The sequence below is a fragment of the Protomyctophum bolini genome, assembly GCF_963924005.1.
Source record: "Protomyctophum bolini genome assembly, chromosome: 11".
NCBI classification, from domain to species: Eukaryota; Metazoa; Chordata; class Actinopteri; order Myctophiformes; family Myctophidae; genus Protomyctophum; species Protomyctophum bolini.
The window spans coordinates 713792-736805 of NC_137872.1; the positions used below are offsets into that span (position 1 = coordinate 713792).

The window sequence follows — 23014 nt, forward strand, 5'->3', positions numbered from 1 at the left end:
ATAATATCGTCACATTAGTGTATTGTGACACCCCCCTATCTATCAATCTATCTATCTATCTATCTATCTATCTATCTATCTATCTATCTATCTATCTATCTATCTATCTATCTATCTATCTATCTATCTATCTATCTAATGCAGTGTAATGTAATGTAATGTAAGCTAATCAAGTAATCTGCTTTAGCATGCTAATGCTGCTGTACTACTGTATTTGTATATAACGTGTAAATGTCACAGTTGTGTAAATATATGTATACTGTTAGTTGTACATTAAAGAACCATTCATGTATGTTCAGCTATGTTCTTCCTGTGCGTTGCTACGTGTATATATATATATATATATCTGTGTGTGAACTCACCAGTGCCATGAATGTATGAACTTTTCCGTTAGTGTTTATTTTGTGTTTGTCTCCAGGGAGACGGGACAGGTCCGCCGGACGACGAGGGGGGCGGCGGCGGGACCCAGAGCCCCCCCCCGCTGGGCCACGACCAGGACGCCGGGCCCCTCCCCCTCCCCCAGGCCGCCCAGCCCCTCCCCCAGGCGGCGGCGGCGGCGCCCCATCAGCACCCCAACGGCTCCCGCTTCACCCTCCAGGAGTCGTCCACCGTCAAGCGGAGACCCAAGAGCCGCGACAAGGAGCCTGACGGCTTCGCCGACCTCGTGCCCACCGCCAACGGAGAGCCGGACGCCGTTCCCGATGCCGCCGGGCATCAGCAGCACGGCGTTCCCAACGCCGGGCATCAGCACGGCGTTCCCGCCGGGCATCATCAGCTCCTCCACGACAAGGTTCTCATTGTTTTGGATTTTTCATTCAAATATATGTGACCAGATTTGACTGGCCATCGCGCAAATTCCAGCTTTTCACCTGAGGAGAAAAACTTTATTTATTTTTCCTCCAAAATGAGTTAATAGCACAGGCAGACTCTTCACATACTAGAGCATGTCTGAAATAAGTGTCAAAGCTGAAATCGACATGTAAAGATTAAATAAATGCTTAAACATGTAGCTATAGGTGTAATGTTAGAGACCACAGAAGACATGTAAATATGAAATAAATGCTTAAACATGTAGCTATAGGTGTAATGTTAGAGACCACAGAAGACATGTAAATATGAAATAAATGCTTAAACATGTAGCTATAGGTGTAATGTTAGAGACCACAGAAGACATGTAAATATGAAATAAATGCTTAAACATGTAGCTATAGGTGTAATGTTAGAGACCACAGAAGTGAACCTTTTCAAGCCTGTTTTCTCAACTCGCTGATTTCTGCCATATCTCCAAAACTGGTGGGTCAAACTGAACAACCAATATGTCAATTTGAAGCTATGATTCCCTGCTTGACATGACATGACACATGACGTGAAAAAACGAAAATTCAAAAAAATCCAATGGCAGTCCCTCAGTCAAATTTGGTCACATATTTTATTCATTTTTTTATTCAGTTATAGTTTTAGTTAGTTTTTATTAGTTTTCTTTTGTACGCTTATAGTTTTAGTTCAGTTTGAATTCGTTAGTTTTAGTTTTGCCTGCCCTTTTCAATCCCGTACCTGACGATTGAAAAGGTCCAGAGTGTAAGTAAAACCCAAGAAAAGAATATTCACAGTTACAGATTAAGTTCATGAATAAATTGACAAAAAATTCAAACTAAGGGAATTTTGTATGTAATGATTTCAGATAGTTTTGTAAGTACAAAATACAGTTACAGTTATAGTTATCGTTTTTCTTTTCATTTTCTAGCTTTTATTTCGTTCACTTAACCGAAAAGTTTATTTTTTGTTAGTTTCAGTTAATTCTAACCGTGCTCTCCTGCGTCCCCCCTCCTGGCAGCAGGCCGGCAGCGTGCCCTACCAGAACGGCATGGCGGCGGCCGCTAGGCGCCGGCCTCTCTCGGACGTCAGCGTGACGGAGCAGCCGCAGCCCCAGCAGGGGGCGACGCCCGCCGCGCCGCTACGGCGGGACAGCGTGGGGGGCGGCGGCGTGGTGGACGGGGGCGGGGCTCCGCTGAGGAAGCCCAAGCCTCCCGTGTCCCCCAAGCCGGTGCTGGCGCAGATAAAGAGACAGTGTGGCCCCCAGGGGCCCCCCCAGGGGGGACCCCCGCATCCCGCCTCCAACAGGAGAGTCCCCCTCCCGGGCCCCGGGACTCCTGGGAACCCAGGTAAAACCTCACTGTGTGTGTGTGTGTGTGTGTGTGTGTGTGTGTGTGTCCATTTGGGTCCATATGTTACACTGTCAGAGTTACAGACCTGTAAGGGTCCATTTGGGTCCATGTGTTACACTCTCAGAGTTACAGACCTGTAAGGGTCCATTTGGGTCCATGTGTTACACTCTCAGAGTTACAGACCTAAAATGGGTCCATTTGGAACCCCCTCAAGGAACCATGAGGGTCCCTGGATCACACCTTTGAGAGCCACTGCTTTAAATACATAACTAACTAACTCATCTTGACAGCTTGTTTACAAATGTTTGTAAAAAAATACCAAAATGTTTATAAACAAATAGGGGGGGTAGTACCACTACAGCTCAACTGGTAGTGGTACTACCCCCCCCATGAGACTTATTTGTTTATAAACATTTGGTATTTGTTTATAAACATGTTGGTATTTGTTTATAAACATTTGGTATTTGTTTATAAACATTTTGGTATTTGTTTATAAACATATACCAAAATGTTTATAAACAAATACCAAATGTTTATAAACAAATAAGTCTCATGGGGGGGGTAGTACCACTACCAGTTGAGCTGTAGTGGTACTACCCCCCCCATGTAGAGCAGAAAACCGACACAGATCTCACCCACAGGGGGCAGTATTGTGAAAGTAATAATAATAATAATAAAACTTTATTTGTATAGCACCTTTCATGACATGAAATGCAGCTCAAAGTGCTTTACAGAAAAATGGAGAATAAAAGAAAAGCAAGGCAACAACATTAAGAACAAGCAGTAATGCAATACAGTGAGGACATGAATAACAAAAAATAAAATGAAAAGCAATGTTGTAGAAGTGGGTCTTGAGCTGAGCTTTAAAAATGTGGTAACAAAAAACGTCAAGCAGAACCCGACTCTAGGGTGGATGGCCAACTGAACTGAACAGAACTGAACAGAACCCACCTCTAGGGTGGGTGGCCAACTGGCCATCAGAACCCGACTCTAGGGTGGGTGGCCAACTGAACAGAACTGAACAGAACCCGACTCTAGGGTGGCCACCCACTTGGCCATCTGCCTGGACCGTGTCGGGGGAGGAGAATAGATACAGTATTAATATAATAACTGTAATAGTGTAATATAATATCTATATTTTCTCTCCAGGGGAAGGCAAGAAGATTCCTCCTCCCGTGTCGCCCAAACCGGCACCCCCGCCCACCGCCCCCAAGCCGTCCAAACTGCTCCACACGTCCCTCACCAGCCCGCCCTCCCCTTCCCCCTCCCCCAGCCCCGCCCCCAGCCCCGCCCCCAACCCCTCCCCCAGCTCCGCCCCCAACCCTGCCCCCAGCCCCGCCCCCAACCCCTCCCCCAAGCCTCCTCAGTACGCCTCCACGCCGCCGGGCAGACAGGCCGGCTCGCCCCCCTCCCTCCTCCCCTCGTCCAACGACCACTCCCCCTCCTCCCCCCCCAACGCCAAGACCCCCCCCAGCCCCCCTCCCCCCTCCTCTCAGAGCCCCCCCCACGGCGGCACCACGCCCCCCCAGACCACGCCCCCCGCCACCACGCCCAGCCCCACCCCGCCGCCCGTCAAGCCGCCGCGCTCCTCCATCGGGGGCGTGTCCGTGGACCTGGGGGGGGGAGGAGGAGGGGGAGGGGGAGGGGGAGGAGTCAACGCCGCCCACGACTCTCTGAACCAGAAGCTGGAGGAGACGAGCGCCTCGCTGGCCGCCGCGCTGCAGGCCGTGGAGGACAAGATACGCCTGGAGAACGAGTGAGGGGCCGTACGCACGCACACACACACACACACACACACACACACACACACACACACACACACACACATGCACAGACACACTCACACACAAACACACCATACATACGCCACAGCGTGATGATTTTGGTTGAAGAACATAATGCAAGAGCTAAGATCATTTATTCTCTCTCACGCACACACGCACACACACACACACACACACACACACACACGCACACACACACCCACGCACGCACGCACGCACACACACACACACACGCACGCACGCACACACACACACACACACACACATGCACGCACGCACGCACGCACGCACACATGCACAGACACACTCACGCACGCGTGTGTGTGTGTGTACAGTATACAGTACAGACACACACACACACACACACACACACACACACACACCATACTGTTATAATAATAATAATAATAAAACTTTATTTGTATATCACCTTTCATGACATGAAATGCAGCTCAAAGTGCTTTACAGAGCAATGGAGAATAAAAGAAAAGCAAGGCAACGACATTAAAAAACAAGCAGTAATGCAATACAGTGAGGACATGAATAACAAAAAATAAAAGATCAATTAAAAGCAATGTTGTAGAAGTGGGTCTTGAGCTGAGCTTTAAAAATGTCTACAGAGGCTACCTGACGAAGGTACAGTGGGAGCTTGTTCCATGCCGACGGCCCGTAGAAGCAAAAAGCTGCTTCCCCGTATTTTTTAGTTGCCATTTTTTTAGGCAAAGCGAGCGGGCCAGCATGGAAGACCTTAAGGGGGGTTTGGGACATATTTAGGCAGGCAGTCATGTAGGTAGGAAGGTGCGAGACCATGAGAGCTTTATAGACAAGTAAAATAATTTTAAAATCAGTCCTAAAAACAACCGGAAGCCAGTGCAGTGATGCCAAAACTGGAGTAACTCTGGCTGCATTTTGGACAAGTTGTAATCCGTCAGTTGTTTTCTTAGGCAGTCCTGAAAAAAGTGCATTGCAGTAATCAAGCCGAGAAAAAACAAAGGCGTGGATTAGCGTTTTTGCATCGTCCAAGGACAAATAGGCTCTGATTCGTGCAATATTTCTAAGGTGAAAAAAGGCAATCTTGGTGACATGATTAATGTGTGAATCAATAATAACCCCCAGGTTCTTTACTGTACTGTTACTTTCTACAGTCAGGTTACCAAGTCTGCTTATTATTGATTCTTTCTGCTCACTAGAAGCAGACGGACATGATTTAATTTACATTAAATTTGCAATTGCAAGAACCGATAATGACTGTGTGTGTGTGTGTGTGTGTGTGTGTGTGTGTGTGTGTGTGTGTGTGTGTGTGTGTGTGTGTGTGTGTGTGTGTGTGTGTGTGTGTGTGTGTGTGTGTGTGTGTGTGTGTGTGCGTGCGTGCGTGCGTGCGTGTGTGCGTGCAGCTCCGTGGCGCAGCAGAAGACCACCGTCAGTATCCTGGACGACATCGGCAGCATGTTTGACGACCTGGCCGACCAGCTGGACGCCATGTTGGAGTAACGACCACGTAACGATGACTCAGCGCTTCGGCCCCTCGTCTCCATGGCAACGCCACGTTAGGACGCCACGCTCACAGCGTCCCTCCTCTCTGTCTCTCTCTCTCCTCCTCTTCATCTCTCTGTCTCTCTCTCTCTCTCTCTCTCTCCTTTTCATCTCTCTCTCTCTATCACAGCTCCACACCTAGTCTAGGAAAATTGGCCTCAGATCCTGTGCAGCAGGGGGCGTGGCCCAGTGCGTTGCGTTTCAAATGAAATGCGAATCAAAAGACAGGGGCGGGTTCCACATGGAGTGGGCGCTACATCTAAATAAGACGGAAGGGAAACAATTGCTCCTTTGAGCGGTGGTGGCCTACTACAATTCAATTTGGAATTGGATTCCCTTCGGACTATTTTCATGGTATGCACAGTGCTTCAGACCGGAAAGGGGAGTGTCCGCTCAGATTCTGAGCGCAACGTACTTCCCTCACAGGGATACGGTCCTTTTTTCCCCAGAAGTCTTTCTCGCCCGCCTAGTGGCGAAAAATAAAACTTCTGGGAACTCGGATTACTCCACACTCTCTCTCTCTCTCTCTCTCTCTCTCTCTCTCTCGGGCTCCGTTGCCACCAGGGTTGAACCGGTTCGCCCTAATATAATATAGAGCGTTTCCACTGAAAATGAATTGGTTTCAGAACCCCTAAAAAGTTGGTTCAGAACTGGAACAAACAAAAGAAAATGTCCGCCGGTTCCGTTGAATGAAAGCACCAAAAGGTTCCAAGAATCTAGAACGGAACCAGTTCTAGAACCCTTCTCTAGAAGTTATTTTGGTGGAACAGGAGACTCTCTGGATTCCTTCATCCGTTGTAAACCTCTGTCGAACACTCGAACCTCCAACCCCTTCCTCTGTACTTCCACTTATTAATGACCAGGACATAGAGAGAGAGAGAGAGAGAGAGACAGAGAGAGAGACAGAGAGAGAGACAGAGAGAGAGAGCAAGAAGGACAAGGAGAAACACACAAAGGAAGAGAAAATGGCGAGAAAGAAACTCCGTAGGAGAAGTGAAAAGGGAGTCACAGAAGAAGACATTAATGGAGTGGTTGTGAAAAGGGAGTCACAGAAGAAGACATTAATGGAGTGGTTGTGAAAAGGGAGTCACAGAAGAAGACATTAATGGAGTGGTTGTGAAAAGGGAGTCACAGAAGAAGACATTAATGGAGTGGTTGTGAAAAGGGAGTCACAGAAGAAGACATTAATGGAGTGGTTGTGAAAAGGGAGTCACAGAAGAAGACATTAATGGAGTGGTTGCCAGAGAGACGGGGAGTCAGAGTAAAACCCAGGAGACGAGAGAAGCGAGTCTTTTCAGAACTCTGCCGGAGACGCCGTCGCGACAACAACCCGACCTAACGAACAAACGCTGAGTTGAAGAACCTCAGCCCTGTAATGAATCATAGTATGGTATGTGTACATTGTAAGCATGGAGAGTTTATATCTAACTGCATTAGCACAATAATATAATATAATAATAATAATAATAATATACATGAATATGAAATCTCTAGGTCTCTATGGTTTGATGTGTAAAGTTGTGTGTGGAATGGTGCCCTCTGGTGTTGTAACCATGTAAATGACCTGGTGGTAAAAGAAAAAAAGAAAAAAAAAAAACTTTATCCGTGACCAAATTGAGAATACTCTGCTTCTGACGTGTGTGTGTGTGCGTGTACAACTGTGCATGCATGGTGTAAAAATAGACGTGTGTGTATGTGTGTGTGTGTGTGCGCCTGTGTGGGTGTGTTTGTGTGTGTTTTGTGAGCGTGTGCGTGTGTGTGTGTGTGTGTGTGTTTGTGTGTGCATGTGCTACAGTAGGCATTGGATGGTATATTTTTTTTAAATATTACGATGCCTGAATTCAATCAGAACTCGCAGTTCCATCACCTTCCTGCAGGCTGCATCCATACAACCCTCCTTCCTTCCCTCTCCTCCTTCACCCTCGCATCTCTGTACCTCCAACACACACACACACACACACACACACACACACACAAGGGAAGCACAAAGACCCACACGCCCCGCTTGCACACACCTGAACAGCACAATGTGGGCTCGTGGAGGAATATCAGGGAGACAGATGGAGAGGAGAGGAGAGGAGAGGAGTCATTTGACAGGTCTAGTACGTGACAGTCCTCAATAGTTCTATGGCAAGTTGATTGGAAGGCTTCTAGGCCTTTTTAGGGAGGGAGTCTGCAAGGTTTGTGGTAAATGTAAGGTTTTCTTCGGGCAGGTCACGTGGGGGTCATACCTATGTTCCCTCAGCCCTATGTTCCCTCAGAAGGAGCATTGGTGCGAGGTGCGCTGGGGGTCGGGAGAGGGTGGGTGGTTAGGTTTAGGTGTCTGCCCCGGGGGAGGTTAGGGTTAGGGTGAGGGTTTGAGGTAGGTTGTCCATCGGACCGTCGGCATATTGACGCGGACCCGAGGGAACATAGGGCTGAGGGAATAGGTACGGTCCCGTCACGTGGACAGGTGTCATGAGGTGATACTCAGAACTAGGATGGTGTTCTTCTGGGCTGACATTTTGTCAGGTGGATGAGGTTTAATGGTGGAGTGGAGGTATTTATTATTACGTCTCACAGAGCCAGACGTTTCTACTCTGCCTGAGAAGCTCCTCAGGAGGTATAATGTTAGGGTCATAGTACAGTAGCTTTACTGTTCCACTCAGTGTTCTGAGTGTGAGCTAATGCTGCTGCTTACAAACAACAACAACAACAACAACAACAAAACTCCTCTAACAAATATAGACACAAACTTCTAGTTATTAAAGGCACTAAATGGGAAAGAGGCAATTGGAAGGTGCACAACAATATATATATAGTGAATGGAGGCAGCTGTGTCACTCCATTGAACTGACATTTGGTGAATGTGATCGTGACAGCGTCGACCACTGGTACAACGAGCTGGTACTGGTACCACTGGTACTGGTACCACTGGTACAACGAGCTGGTACTGGTACCACTGGTACCGGACAGGTCTCTCTCACTAGTCCATTCACTAAATGTTTGTCACATTATAGCTCAGGAAATCCACACACAGGTTTAGCAGTCTTCTTCTTCTCCAACTGGGATGCTGTTGTGGGACGTCGCGCTGTTCAATATCGCTCGACTTTAGAGCGTTTAAACGTCGATGGTCGATGCGCTCTCTTTGCTTCAGGCATATATTATACAGTAGATGTGAAATATTATTGTCCAATGCTGCGTCTTTACTTTGACTCAATATTGAATCATGCCGCTCAGGGCATCCTGTACTGTACGAAGGCCTTAACAGGATGGTTATGATGAGGACCGTTAGTACGGTCAGAGAGATGGCGCTTCCCAACCTGTATCTGGAGCTAGGATCAGCTGTTTGCGATCACTTCATAAATGCCGTGCCGACGTGAGTGTACTCCAAAAACACTTACATAAAATCTAAAAATACACGTTGATAAATGAGGGCTATAGTGTCTATTTTACGCCATGATGATGTACGATGATAAGAGCGCCCCTCACTTCACACGGGTGTGAACAATTTTATGTATATATTATAAAATGTTAGTGTTTTGCCAAATGTTAGGGGGCCCGCTTGCAACATCCTCACGTTCCACCAGTGGGGACCGGACCACAGGTTGGGAATCGCTGCTGAAGTACTTTCACACAACCTTCACTTCCATTCCGTCTCTTTCTCTCAGTCTCTCTCCCTCTTCGTCTTCCTCCTCTTCTCCTCTCCCTCTCCTCTTCTCCATTCTTCTCCTCTCCTCCTCCAGTCTTCTCCTGACCTCCTGACCTCCTTGGAGCATATCCCTTCCCACACTCCTCGCAGTCACCCAGCCTATGTTGCCATGACAATCTCTGGCATCGACATCATCCTCATCATCCTCATCCTCACCATGGTTACTGTGCGGTGTGTTGCCATGACAACGGCTTTGAGTTGAGATGGAGAGAGGAGCAGAGCTGTGTGAACAAACAGAGGGTACGGTATAGTGACCCAATGGATAAAAATACATACATTACATTACAGTTACGCGTGCTTCCAAAACCTACACAGGGCTGTGCAAGGACGGGCTGCGATTGGCCAGTGCTCTCGTGCATGGACACGCTGTGATTGGCCAGTAGCCATTTTGGGTGGCAGACAGTCGGGGGCAAACTGTCGCCAGAAAGATGATCTACTATTCTCTCTCTCTCTCTCCGCAACGTCCGACACGGCAACTCGCGCACTCGGTGGCGTCTCACGTGGCTCAAGTTGGCTTGCGACGGCCGGCGGGCCTCCGTCGCGGTCTAAAGTCCATAGAGTTATATATATATTTAGGTCTAGTTCCGCAGTCGTTGGAGGCGAGAGGCACTTCCGCGTTGGTCACAGAAGCGGGGGCGTGGTTATAAGAACGACCCGTGTAGGATTTGGAACGTCACCATTAATTACAGACGCATTACTTCATGAAGTGCGTATAAATGCAACGTGCAAATTGTCTTCATCGCCACCATTAATTCTCCCATCATGCAAAGAATTATACGAGAGAGACACTCAGTCAGTCTGCTTACATGAACGAATAAGCAGAATAATTGTGTTATTTAAATTATGAACCTATAGAGACTATATATATAAATATAAATATATATATATATATATATGGATATTCGCAAAAAAACAAAAGTATTTAATTGTGTGTGTGTGTGTGTGTGTGTGTGTGTGTGTGTGTGTGTGTGTGTGTGTGTGTGTGTGTGTGTGTGCGTGTGTGTGTGTGTGTGCGCGCGTGTGTGTCATTCATTCTGAAAGCTATTTTTCAAACTGAACTGATCAGATCTGAACTGCTTGTGGATGCTTTTAGTGGTCTGAGGTCTGACGAGTTATTACTGTAAGATAACAAATCGTGTTGATGTATTTTTTATTTCCAGAAGACAAAAAGAACGACAAAAAAAGAAAGAATATTGCTTTTTATGGTTTCTCTGCGTTGTGTCCAGGTGCAGAGTGAGAGCTCAATGTCTATAAAACGGAGCCATTCCTGTCATATTTTGCTCTCTGTTTTTTTTGTTAATTGTTTTGAATTGAAAGCAGTGTTGAGTTTCCTTTTAATCATGTGCCTTGCTTTGTGGTTTAGGTCTGACTGTCTTAGAGTGTGACGGTTATGTTTAGTATTTCAGTTTGCATCCCTGCCTTCCTTCCCCCTTCGCTCATCTCTCGCTTTCTCTCTGTCCCGTTGATATGTGTTGTCAAAGTCAAAGTCGTACGATTTGTCACACACGTTACCGCAGTGAAATTTGTTCTCCGCATTTGGCTGTTGGAGCGGTGAGCTGCAGCCGTGCCGCGCTCGGGAATCATTTGATTAGTAGATTTGACCCCCCAATCCAACCCTTTGATGCTGAGTGTCAAGCAGGGAGGCACTGGGTCCCATTTTTACAGTCTTTGGTATGACCCGGCCGGGGATCGAACCCCGACCTCCCTGTTTCAGGGCAGACAATCTAACCACAAGGCCACTGAGCTGGTCCAGATGTGTTGTTCACTTTTAACTTCCAGAACCTCTGGTAAGATGTGACATAATATACAGTCTACCGGGCTGTAATAATCTTAAAGGTAATATGAAATGCATCTAATCAAGCCTGGTTGGTTATCTACAATCCCCTTAACCCATTTAGGCCCCACGTCGAAATAAAAAAATTGTTCGCTCTGAAAGAATATAATATATTCAAACATTTGTGCCGCATTTTCACGATTTTTCAAAAAATAGCAGACCTACAAGCTCATAGCGCGCCACTCGGTGGCGCGCTATGAGCTTGTAGATCTGCTATTTTTCAATAGCTAAAGTATATAACATAATGCTTATAGTTAAAACACCAAAAGGGGTTCCCAGGCCCAGAATGAGTTTTAAGTGGGTCAAGTGTACATTAGCTCCCTCCCGTGCCACAAGCACACAATTATGCCCCAATCAAATGTGTGTGTGTGTGTGTGTGTGTGTGTGTGTACAATATGTGTGTGTGTGTGTGTGTGTGTGTGTGTGTGTGTGTGTACAGTATGTGTGTGTGTGTGCGTGCAGCTAGATGTATCATACATTGAAATGTGGACCTTTGTTTTGTTAAGCCAGCATCTTGTCTCGTTTGTCCTCCACTCCTCCATGTCTAGTTCTCACTTTGGTTAGGGTTCTTCACCCTAACCCTAAAGGCCTATTCATAGTCTGGATTTTCGGTGGTGAGGTGACCACCGCTCCGGTGGTGAGCTGACCACCGCTCCGGTGGTGAGGTGACCACCGCTCCGGTGGTGAGCTGACCACCGCTCCGGTGGTGAGGTGACCAACCACCGCTCCGGTGGTGAGGTGACCACCGCTCCGGTGGTGAGCTGACCACCGGAGCTGAAATAACGTTGAGCGGTGGTGAGTAAAAACAGAGAGAAGGGCTGGAGCGGTGGCGGTGGTTTGCTCTTCACCGCGGCTCAGTGACGTCATGTTGTAGTTCGGTGGTCACCTCAGTGACGTCATGTTGTAGTTCGGTGGTCACCTCAGTGACGTCATGTTGTAGTTCGGTGGTCACCCCACCACCGAAAATCCAGACTATGTATGAGCCTTAACCCTAACCCTAACCCTTAGTTAGAGTTAGGTTAGGGTTAACCTAACCCTAACCAAGGGTTAGGGTTAGGGTGAACCCTAAGGTTAGGGTTAACCTAACCTTAGGGTTCACCCTAAACCTAACCCTTAGTTAGGGTTAGGTTAGGGTTAACCTAACCTTAGGGTTCACCCTAAACCTAACCCTTAGTTAGGGTTAGGTTAGGGTTAACCTAACCTTAGGGTTCAAACCCTAACCCTAACCCTCGGTCATCTGTCACGCTTCATGTAAAGCATGATGTAAGAGAATAAAAGGGGGATGGTTGGACACGAGGCTAATTGGGGAGAAGAAGCTAGAAGTGAATATTACACTAAGGTGACGCGACATGTTGTGGATCAACAAGTTCTGTTCATTTCATTTCCAAAAGAAAAAAAACTAAAAGCCAAGCTGTTTTTTTTTCTTTTTCTTTCTCTGCCTCTGTGCATTTAAACAGACCCCAGATTGGTGTCTGTCTCTTCTTTTGCTGTGACAGCAGTGTGCATGAGAGACGTGTGTGTGTGTGTGTGTGTGTGTGTGTGTGTGTGTGTGTGTGTGTGTGTGTGTGTGTGTGTGTGTGTGTGTGTGTGTGTGTGTGTGTGTGTGTGTGTGTGTGTGTGTGTGCGTGTGCGTGTGTGCGTGTGTGTGTGTGTGTGTGTGCGCGTGTGTGCGTGCACGTTGTGTTGCCATGCTGTTGATTGTGTGAATGAAGCCGGTGTGTGCGTGCGTATGTGTGTGTGTGTGTGTGTGTGTGTGTGTGTGTGTGTGTGGTATGTATGTAGCGAGTGAATAGTGGTACAGTATGTACAGTATGCTCAGTGACTGCATCTTATGGCCATCTGCTCTGGATAAATAAATGTTCTATAGAAAGTCCAGTGTCGTCCTCTTCCTTATCATAGTCACACCTTAGAGTATATATGAATATTAATATATACTCTAAGGGTCACATGACCCATCACACAAAGCAAGTGGTGGACGAAGTACTCAACCCCAGTAAGTCAAATATTACTCCACTACAAGTAGCATTTGTAATAATGCTCCAAACACCATGTGGATGGGCGTAATCATCTATGGCGACGATCCAGTGTACAGGCCATGATCAACGACCTCGCTCTCAAGGTCAACATAATGTTGCGGTGAAGGTCAGTGACTTATCTCTGCCGACGCATCGCAGAGGACCTCACTTGTGCACGACGTGGTAGAAAGGTTCAACAGTCAACAGCTGTGCTGCTGCCTCAGATGACTCAACCACAGGACGTTGGCCATTCCATCCTGATGAGCTGTAACAGGATAGACCAGGTTATCCAGGTTAAACCTAACAGATGAACAATACTGCATGTGAAAGGTATTTGTTACAATACTGTATCTCATAAATCACATATCATGCCGAACAACTTCCGTGTTCTGACTTGACCTCTGACCTTTAGATCACCCACCATTTTGAATTATATATGAAAAACAGTTCAAATCTATCTCCTCCTAGGATCTTTGATCAAAATGTACGACATTTCTACACGTGAACTTTGGACCTATATTGGCAAAAGATTTGGGAGTAATTAGTAAATAAAATGTAAGTGAAAAAATTAATCTTTTATGAGCCAATGAATATTGCAGTTACTGTCATGCGGAACACATCTGTCGATTTGACCAGTAAGCTCTGCCCTCAGATTTTACCGCTAATTTGAGCTGTTCGGAAAAACGCTAAAACCTGACTTTGGGATGTTCTACACACAATCTATGGACTATGGACTATGGAAAATGTGTAGTTCTACAAAAATATAGCTGCAAGCAGCGATAACGTTCACTTTGAACAGGCATAACATACAACAATGAAATGGTATTTTGATTAATTAAATGGCAAATCTGTGTCTGGTTCTTCAAGGTTCTAGTCCCAAGTTTATTTAAGGTTTTATCCCCATGTATTTCATAAATATAGAAATATGTGAATGCTCAATGATCAATAATGAAGTATATATTCATACAAAAATAATGTGTGTCATAACTAAATAATAGTGAAGAAAACAAGGTTGATACTGACGTGACAAGCACTTCAATTTAACCATCAACTCCTCCCTGAGTACACGACATCCTTCTCAATAGGACGAACAACCTGACAGGGCCTTAATATACAGTACAATACCACAAACTACCAAGTTAACATAATGCTGACCATTGCGAACTTTGATCCATTGTAGTATAGTTTGTCTTCTTGCAGTTGTAAGGAAATTATATAATTGGTTCTACCGCGCCACCCAGTGGTTACTTTCAGACATGACACTGTCACACACAGTATAGGATCAGAAATACAGAAAACAGTGAAACACTCTTTACCTGTGGGAGCTGGAGAGGTTGAGATACGAGTGACTACAGAGGAATCAGCAGGAGAGGAAAGGTTAGTGTGCTTATAGCCTTGGATGGAATGATCAGTCCTGGAGTCTGTACTATTGGCGAGGGTTTCACAGTGTCATTCACAATAGGTGCACTGATCTCCCTCTTGATCTCTCTGTCTCCAACAGAGTAGCAGTAGACTGTCCTGCTGGGACTCTGTCCTTCTATGAAGTGTCCTCTGACTCACTGACTGTTTCTGTCCTTCTACGAAGTGTCCTCTGACTCACTGAGACACCTTTACACCTTCCAGACCACATTGACTGAACCTTTACGCTTCACGACGTCTTCTCGTCAGTGTGTCTTTGTGAGGACAGACGTCTTCTCGTCAGTGTGTCTTTGTGAGGACAGACGTCTTCTCGTCAGTGTGTCTTTGTGAGGACAGACGTCTTCTCGTCAGTGTGTCTTTGTGAGGACAGATAAAGAGGCAACATCAGGAGCACGTAGTCGTGGCAGGTTGTGAGAATGGGCACTGGGCAGCATCACAATAATTTATATATTTATTTTAAACGTATTTGACAAAATGCATGAGCATAAGACTAGTCTGCAGCGCTCAGCAGTGGCCTGCCATGCATCAGGTATAACGGCACATCTGACTCTCACTGTCTCTCTCCATCCATCACGCCACCGCGCACGTGCCGCCCGGCGCCCGTGATGAGACCTGACGGAGTGACGCGATGGATGTCGCATTATGGCTCGGTCTCCGTGGCAACCAATAATATCATGGAGCCCAGCAGACGGAGACGGTACGTGGAAATAGTGCCATCGCTGTTTGGCTGAAGGGGAAGCAACGCACTGACAGAAGCAGGTCCAATGCAATGGCCAGCTCGGCGAAATGACTTGTGGGAACTGTAGTATAAATGCTGCCCTTCAAGTGTTGCCATGTTCGCTTATTATAAGCTACTTTGGGTTATTCTTGATTGATTGATTGATTGATTGATTGAATACTTTATTAACAGTTTGCAAAATAGAGCACAGGAAAGTACTACCTACTATGCTTTTCCAATGGGAGTCACATGAGGCCCAAGAGGCCAATAGCAAGAGGGGCCAACGTTGCATTACTTCTGAAGAATGTTGGAGTCTATTAATTTCCAATTGGAGAGTGAACGTGAACACACAGCTTATGATCCATTCTTTATTATTATTATTATTATTATTATTATTCATTTCCAATGGGAGAGTGAACGTGAACACAGCTTATAATCCATTCTTTAGCTCCATAACTAAATGCTGGACCCAATCATCACAAACATATCATCACAATCATAAAACGATGGGCTATAACCCATCGAAAAATCCTCCGCAATCCTCCGCAACACTCCGCAATTTGGAGAAAAATCCTCCGCAATCCTCTGCAACACTCCGCAATTTGGAGAAAAATCCTCCGCAATCCTCTGCAACACTCCGCAATTTGGAGAAAAATCCTCCGCAATCCTCCGCAACACTCCGCAATTTGGAGAAAAGTCCTCCGCAATCCTCCGCAACACTCCGCAACACTCCGCAATTTGGAGAAAAGTCCTCCGCAATACTCTGCAACACTCCGCAATTTGCTATTTTTTTTTTCAAATCCTCAAAAATGATGGGTTATAGCCCATCGTTTTTTGATTTTTTGGAGAAAAATCATCCGCAATCCTCCGCAACACTCCGCAATTTGTTGTAGGCCTACAATATTTCAAAGATATTTATACTAAAATGGCATAGGCTACAATATTTCAAAGATATTCATACTAAAATGGCATTACAATATTTCAAAGATATTCATACTAAAATGGCATTACAATATTTCAAAGATATTCATACTAAAATGGCATTACAATATTTCAAAGATATTCTTACTAAATTTCTTCTTTTAGCGAGACAAATCAGGAGAAAATATACTTTGTATAATTAGTCCAGAACAGTCTCACTCTCAGACAGCCTGGGCACACTTGAACTTCCGTGCGAGGCCACAGGAAGCTGTGTTTTGCGTCATCTCCAGGCTTTTAGAGACAGCATAAAGCAAAGCAAAGTTCTTTGTTTACCCTGCAGGGAAGTGGACTAAGCTCCAGATGCTTGTTTACAGCCACACCCTGCAGCTCATACAACATTTCATGGTAGGGGTTCATTCAATGCCTTGCTCAAGGGCACTTCAGCGGTGGTAATTTTAATATGCCGGTCCAGGGATTCGAACTGCAGGCGACAATTCCGGGTATCAAGACCGCTCCGCAAACCGTTCGGACGGCCACCGCTGCCTCCAGTGGATATGAAGTTCCGCCCAAGGGCAAATAATCTGCCGCGTGGGCAGATTCAGATTCATCTGTAAAGTTGCTTGTCAATATTGGAAGCTGCGTCTGGGTGCAGCGGCTCGCAGTTTAGTTACTTGAATATTTAGGGTTGCTTCCTAAATGTTTTTTAAACGAATGGTTCTCAAACATTTTCATGTCATCAATGGACCCCCACATTTATAGCCCAGGCCCTATATACTGTATGTGGAACAGAACAGACTCCCTATAGCCCCCAATGCCCCCCCCCCATATTAAAATAGTTTGTGCCTGTAGGGTGTACCAGATTTGTGTTCCAATTATTATTTCACATTTTATTTCAAGATCATTTTGAAAATAGCAGATCTAAAAGCTCACACAGACGCGTTTGTAGATTGGCTATTTTCAAATAGTAGTAGGCCTATATAAGTATATAGTTATTACTTAACTTACTTATACTGTAGGCTACAGTATAAGTAAGTTAAGTAATAACTAATACCATTATTATAACCATTATAACCTATGCTACAGTCTGTAGCATATAGGGAATAAATGGATATAATAATGGTCACTTATTTTGGGTTTGCTTTCCTAGCTTGCTTATGTCTCTCGCAAACCTGGCAACACCGATCCCTCCTCCGAACTGCACTACACGTCCCAGAGCACACCGCGCGCTGTTTGAGGCGTGCGAGAGAGGGAGGAAGAAGATGAGGGAGAAATTTTCGACTGCTGCAGACTTCAACCTGCGCTGTTGGAGACACAAATCATAAATCATGGTAAGATCACGAACCATTTCCCCATCAGCGTTTTATAAAACATCTGATTGTGATCATAGTATGGTGGTGATTACGTGGCTTGACGCAGCAGGCGTCAATGCGACGAGAGGCACGGGACAGATCGTTGGAGAGAGAGAAAGGGAGAGAGAGAGAGAGAGAGAGAGAGAGAGAGAGATTGATTAGCCAACAGTGGCTAGGCTAGCAAAAAACAACAGACTTTTAGGTTAATTGATTTGATGCAGCGCTTATCACGCAGCTGACACCCGTAGATTGATTTCACTGTGCGTTAGATTTAAGCGAATGCACGCTTTTTAAAATGCGGTCAGTCCACATTTGAGAGTGTCAGGAGGACAACTTTGGTCCCGTGTGTGTGTGTGTATGAGTGTGTACGTGCATGAGTTCACCCCCCCCCCCCAAACTGTTTACTGTACATTTTATTGCCACTAGTGTTGATGGTGTCTTGACAGTCTTGTATTGCATTGTATGTCTTTAAATGTCTCGATGACTTCAATAAACAGGACTAGGGACCACATGTGGAAACAAGACCTAGCTTAATAGTGCTTTTTTGTGTGTTATCCGTTTAGCACCCATTGTATAATCGTGCCACTGTAATAAACTGTTGAAGTATTCAATGGATCATTAATGCGGGTGTTCACTGTACGTGTTCAGTCGTGAAATATCTGACCCCTGTTCGAGGCTATCTCCCCTTGATGGGGATCTGTGAAGAGAAGAGAGGGACAGTGGCGTTGGACTATAGTGGCACACCGTACGCGAGCTGACAACTCGCATGCCTTTCTGTTGACATCATACGTGACACTAGTGTCAAAGCCCCGGGTGTTTATTTAACTGAGGCTGAACACCCAAATGGGTAAATGGTCATTGTATTTGTCTGTCGGTGGCTAATTCCATTTGCTGTCTTCTGACTCTCCCCCCCCCCCCCCCCCCTCTCTCTCTCTCTCTCTCTCTCTCTCTCTCTCTCTCTCTCTCTCTCTCTCTCTCTGCCCACCTCCCCCTGGTATGGCGCGTGCCATTTCTTGTGTTTTTAAATAGTTTTCATTTTGGCACTTTGGGCAATGTAGAATAAGTGTGTTGTTGTTTATTGTTTATAAGGATCCCCATTAGCTTTTGCCTTGACAAAAGCTAGTCTCCCTGGGGTCCGACACAGACAAACATTTAACATTTAACAAAGGCAAGAATACTTACAATTGTTTACAAACACTAACTCAAAATAAAACATACTCTCATGGTACAGTAAAGCTCAATCATGTAACTTCCATATGTAGTCCTATAAGCGAACCTGGTAATGATCAATATACGTCAAGAAAGTATGTTTTGACTTGTGATTGGCGGTGACTTGCTATTTTAAAGAATGCTAAACTTTGTATACATTGTTGCTAACTTGCTTACACTTGAGATTTAAAATACCAAGTGTGAACCCATAGTCATTGTATAGACTGTCAAATGAGACAGTTTATGAGACTGTTTAATGAGAAGGGACAGCAATGTGTTCAACTGTGGCTGAACCACATCTAGCCAAGTGTTGTAAATGACTGTCAAATTGCTATTCAGATATCATTTGGCTGCATTATGGCAATAGAGGGTATGCGCATGCTTAAAGTGAATGGCAAATCGAGTGGCAAAGTGAGTTTAACGTTTAATGCGATCTTATTGGACTTTTCTGTTCGGATGAATGGGTTGTCAGAAAGGCCAGAAAGTAGTTTTTTGGCACTCCGTAGGAGTACGTGCATAACTTCCTGGTTTGATGCAAGGACTGTCTAAAGACACTTCCTCGTTCAGCTTCCTTGGTCTCAACTGCGCATGTTTCTTTCCTTCCATGGAGCACCATGTGAGCAACATGGCGGCGCCCTTACGGTCTTCGCGTCCCGTCCTCTTTAGACAGTCCTTGGTTTGATGATGATGTCACTCGCATACCCTCTATAGAGGTAGGGTATGACTGACATTTGTTCATGCAGCCTGGTCATAAATGCACCTCTTTGACCCCTAGTACCTTGACTATGGTCATAAATGCACCCCTTTGACCCCTACTACCTTAACTATGGTCATAAATGCACCCCTTTGACCCCTAGTACCTTGACTATGGTCATAAATGCACCCCTTTGACCCCTAGTACCTTGACTATGGTCATAAATGCACCCCTTTGACCCCTAGTACCTTGACTATGGTCCTACATGCACCCCTTTGACCCCTAGTACCTTGATATGGTCATAAATGCACCCCTTTGACCCCTTCTACCTTGATATGGTCATAAATGCACCCCTTTGACCCCTACTACCTTGACTATGGTCATAAATGCACCCCTAGTACCTTGACTATGGTCATAAATGCACCCCTAGTACCTTGACTATGGTCATAAATGCACCCCTAGTACCTTGACTATGGTCATAAATGCACCCCTAGTACCTTGACTATGGTCATAAATGCACCCCTACTACCTTGACTATGGTCATAAATGCACCCCTAGTACCTTGACTATGGTCATAAATGCACCCCTACTACCTTGACTATGGTCATAAATGCACCCCTAGTACCTTGACTATGGTCATAAATGCACCCCTAGTACCTTGACTATGGTCATAAATGCACCCCTACTACCTTGAATATGGTCATAAATGCACCCCTACCACCTTGACTATGGTCATAAATGCACCCCTAGTACCTTGACTATGTTTTTTCCCCCTGGGGGGTGTACAGTAATATTATATAATATTACTGTATTACAGGGGAAGCTCTGTAATGTAATGTGTGGCAAATTGAACGACAGTCAGGAACGGATCTTCTGTAGACGGATGGCTCTGCTATTTAGACTAAATATCAGCCATAATCACCACCATACCGTATAATAATCAGCTAAATCAATTTTGTTTGTTTGTTGAATACTATCTGGCAAGGTGGGGGAGGGGCATACATAATAGTAAGATAAGATAGGCTATATCAGATCATAAGTAAACGAGATGGGAGACTTTGTGCCAATTTACTGTATCTGAGCAGGCCACTATTATTATTATTATTATTATTATTATGTATCTGAGCAGGCCACTGGTGTTGAGGACTAAACAACCTCCCGTTGAACATTTCCTTTGCTCACCGTGTTGTAAGGTGAGATTCACACTCCTATTTTAGAGCTGAATAAAAGTGGGTTCGGCTCTGTAGAGCCTACAATGTGACGTCATTTGAGGTTCGGGGGGGGGGGGGGGTACCGCGGGGGTCCCCGCGCTTATCTCGGCCGTCTCTGGTCCGTTTTGGACAGGGGGGGAATCTGGTTCGAACCGGGCCTCCCCCTGGCCAGCCGGGTCGCCTGATGGAGGGGAAAGGAACTGGTTGGAATAACGTGTTCCTTCCACGCGCTACGTCCAACCAGGGAAACTCCCCCCTGTCAGGTGAAAAGGAGCAACTTGGACACTCAGGCATGAAGGAAGCATGAGTTCAAGTCCGTTGCTCTCCCCTTGTCCCCCATATATGGGGACTAGGTTGGTCTCCCCTTGTCCCCCATATATGGGGACTAGGTTGGTCTCCCCTTGTCCCCCATATATGGGGACTAGGTTGCTCTCCCCTTGTCCCCCATATATGGGGACTAGGTTGGTCTCCCCTTGTCCCCCATATATGGGGACTAGGTTGGTCTCCCCTTGTCCCCCATATATGGGGACTAGGTTGCTCTCCCCTTGTCCCCCATATATGGGGACTAGGTTGGTCTCCCCTTGTCCCCCATATATGGGGACTAGGTTGGTCTCCCCTTGTCCCCCATATATGGGGACTAGGCTGGTGGAGGGTGTGTAGTGCCCAGGATCACATTAGATGATTGACACAGGGGTGAAAAATGAGTTACAAAATCGTGGGATAAAAAATATATTAAAAAATAAATAAATAAAATAGGAATATGAATCTACAGCGGTAGTGAATCGGCGAGTATGAATCGGCCCTGAGTGTGTTGTTGTTGACCTGTCGGTAACCTTGGTTTTTGGCAGCGTGTGTCCTGCAGGAGAGAGAGAACACATGGAGTTGAGAAACAGGTTTTTGGCATTCCCTGCCTGGGCAGCCTACAGTGCTAGTTTCTGGTACCTACAGTGCTGGTTTCTGGTACAGTTTCTGGTACTGCTGCTTTCTGGTACTGCTGCCAACACTCCTCCAGTTCCACTTAAATGGTAATTAGCATAATATGTGACCATACCATTAACTCATCCATCGCTTTTAAGAAGTGCCAAAAAGTCCCTAAGCGCCAGTCTCTATACATTTTTTTATTTAATTTAAATTTTCATTTTTTTGGTCCAATGTTATACCCGTCTGAAAAAGACGATAAAGACGTCGTTGGCGCTGTGGGAGTTGCTAAAAAAGGAGTCAAGTAGGTCGTTGGCAGACATTGAGTTAACAACCTGTTTAAGGCAAATTTCATTGTTCTTTAAGTAGCATGTGCCATGTCAAACTAGGGGGTTTTCATCATTCTGAATCCATTCCAAGCATTAGTTTTGCACAAAAAACACTCCTTGGGCTAAAAACGACCATCACAAATGTTATGAGGTCAGCACATTTGGGCAAGTGGCAAATGCCATAGCATAGAAAAAGTGTTGTAACCTGCCGTTTTTTTCTTCTTTCTAATTATTTGTTCAGCCCAAAAGAAATGTGTTTGTGATACAATTTTTTTTTAATTGTGACACGACAAGAGTTGGCTTTGTAGGTCTTTGCGGGACTGAGACGCTCTATACAACTTGTCTTGCTTGTTTTAGTGTTGGATGTATTTGAACCCTTTGGCCTTTTGTTGGACGAAGATCAAGATAATTACGTGCCCTCTGCTCTCTCTCTCTCTCTCTCTCTCTCTCTCTCTCTCTCTCTTTCTCTCTCTCTTTCTCTCTCTGCGCTCTCTGTCTCTCTCTCTCTCTCTCTCTCTCTCTCTCTCTCTCTCTCTCTCTCTCTCTCTCTCTCTCTCTCTCTCTCTCTCTGTCTCTGCTTCCTGCAACACTGCAAAAGGAACAGAGCTCAGCGAAGAAGATCTTTCCGCGTGTATCATTATTCCCACATCATGTAACGAGGCTGTAATGTATATTTGCTGCCGTTTGAAATGCTACTGTTAAATTCAACAGCTGATGCCACGTCATGCCATGTCACTGCAGTGTTATTATTCTGCCATTATGTTCACAGGATGTGTTAAAACGGCCCTGTTTCTTCTTGTTCACCACATCTCCCTCTCTCTACTCCCCCTTAAACCTCTCTTGTTTCCCTGTCATCTTTCCCTCTTCTTCCTCCTCCTCTTCTGTTCTCCCCTCCCCTCCTCACCCCTCTCCTTTCTCTACATGCCCCCCCCCCCCCCTCTTTCTCTCTCTCTCTCTCTCTCTCTCTCTCTCTCTCTCTCTCTCTCTCTCTCTCTAGGTCCAGTAGACTAGTGTCCCATTGTCTGTGTGTTGTTTAACGATCGGCGCGTTCTCCCGACTACAACCCATACTCCAGAGGGACAAAATCATCCCCACCAATCCCCACTAGACTCCAGCAGTTTGGTGAGGCGTGCGTGCGTGTGTACGTGGTGAATGTTTTGTGTGTGTGTGTGTGTGTGTGTGTGTGACTATGTGGTGGTGTACTTTTATCCTAGATTATTGCTT

The 23014-nt window shown here is 45.7% G+C and overlaps 2 protein-coding genes across 16 annotated transcripts in view; both read left to right on the plus strand.

Moving 5' to 3' along the window:
* caskin1 (CASK interacting protein 1) overlaps nucleotides 1-7839 on the plus strand; it is a 132222-nt gene extending 124383 nt beyond the window's left edge. For 3 of the 5 annotated variants that reach the window (XM_080776015.1, XM_080776016.1, XM_080776019.1), the window contains 4 exons: nucleotides 395-790; nucleotides 1835-2162; nucleotides 3315-3921; nucleotides 5344-7839. In XM_080776015.1, the coding sequence (XP_080632141.1) occupies nucleotides 395-790; nucleotides 1835-2162; nucleotides 3315-3921; nucleotides 5344-5440 (1428 nt within the window). In that variant the 3' untranslated portion in view covers nucleotides 5441-7839. The remainder of the gene's footprint in view (nucleotides 1-394; nucleotides 791-1834; nucleotides 2163-3314; nucleotides 3922-5343) is intronic. The other 2 variants (XM_080776017.1, XM_080776018.1) reach the window with 2 other exon arrangements.
* A 9469-nt stretch (nucleotides 7840-17308) lies between these two features.
* The window catches only part of traf7 (TNF receptor-associated factor 7), a 35248-nt gene continuing 29542 nt past the window's right edge, over nucleotides 17309-23014 (plus strand). For all 11 annotated transcript variants that reach the window (XR_013964844.1, XR_013964845.1, XR_013964846.1 and 8 more), the window contains exons 1-2: nucleotides 17309-17408; nucleotides 22788-22912. The gene's annotated coding sequence lies outside the window, so the exon portion shown is untranslated. The remainder of the gene's footprint in view (nucleotides 17409-22787; nucleotides 22913-23014) is intronic.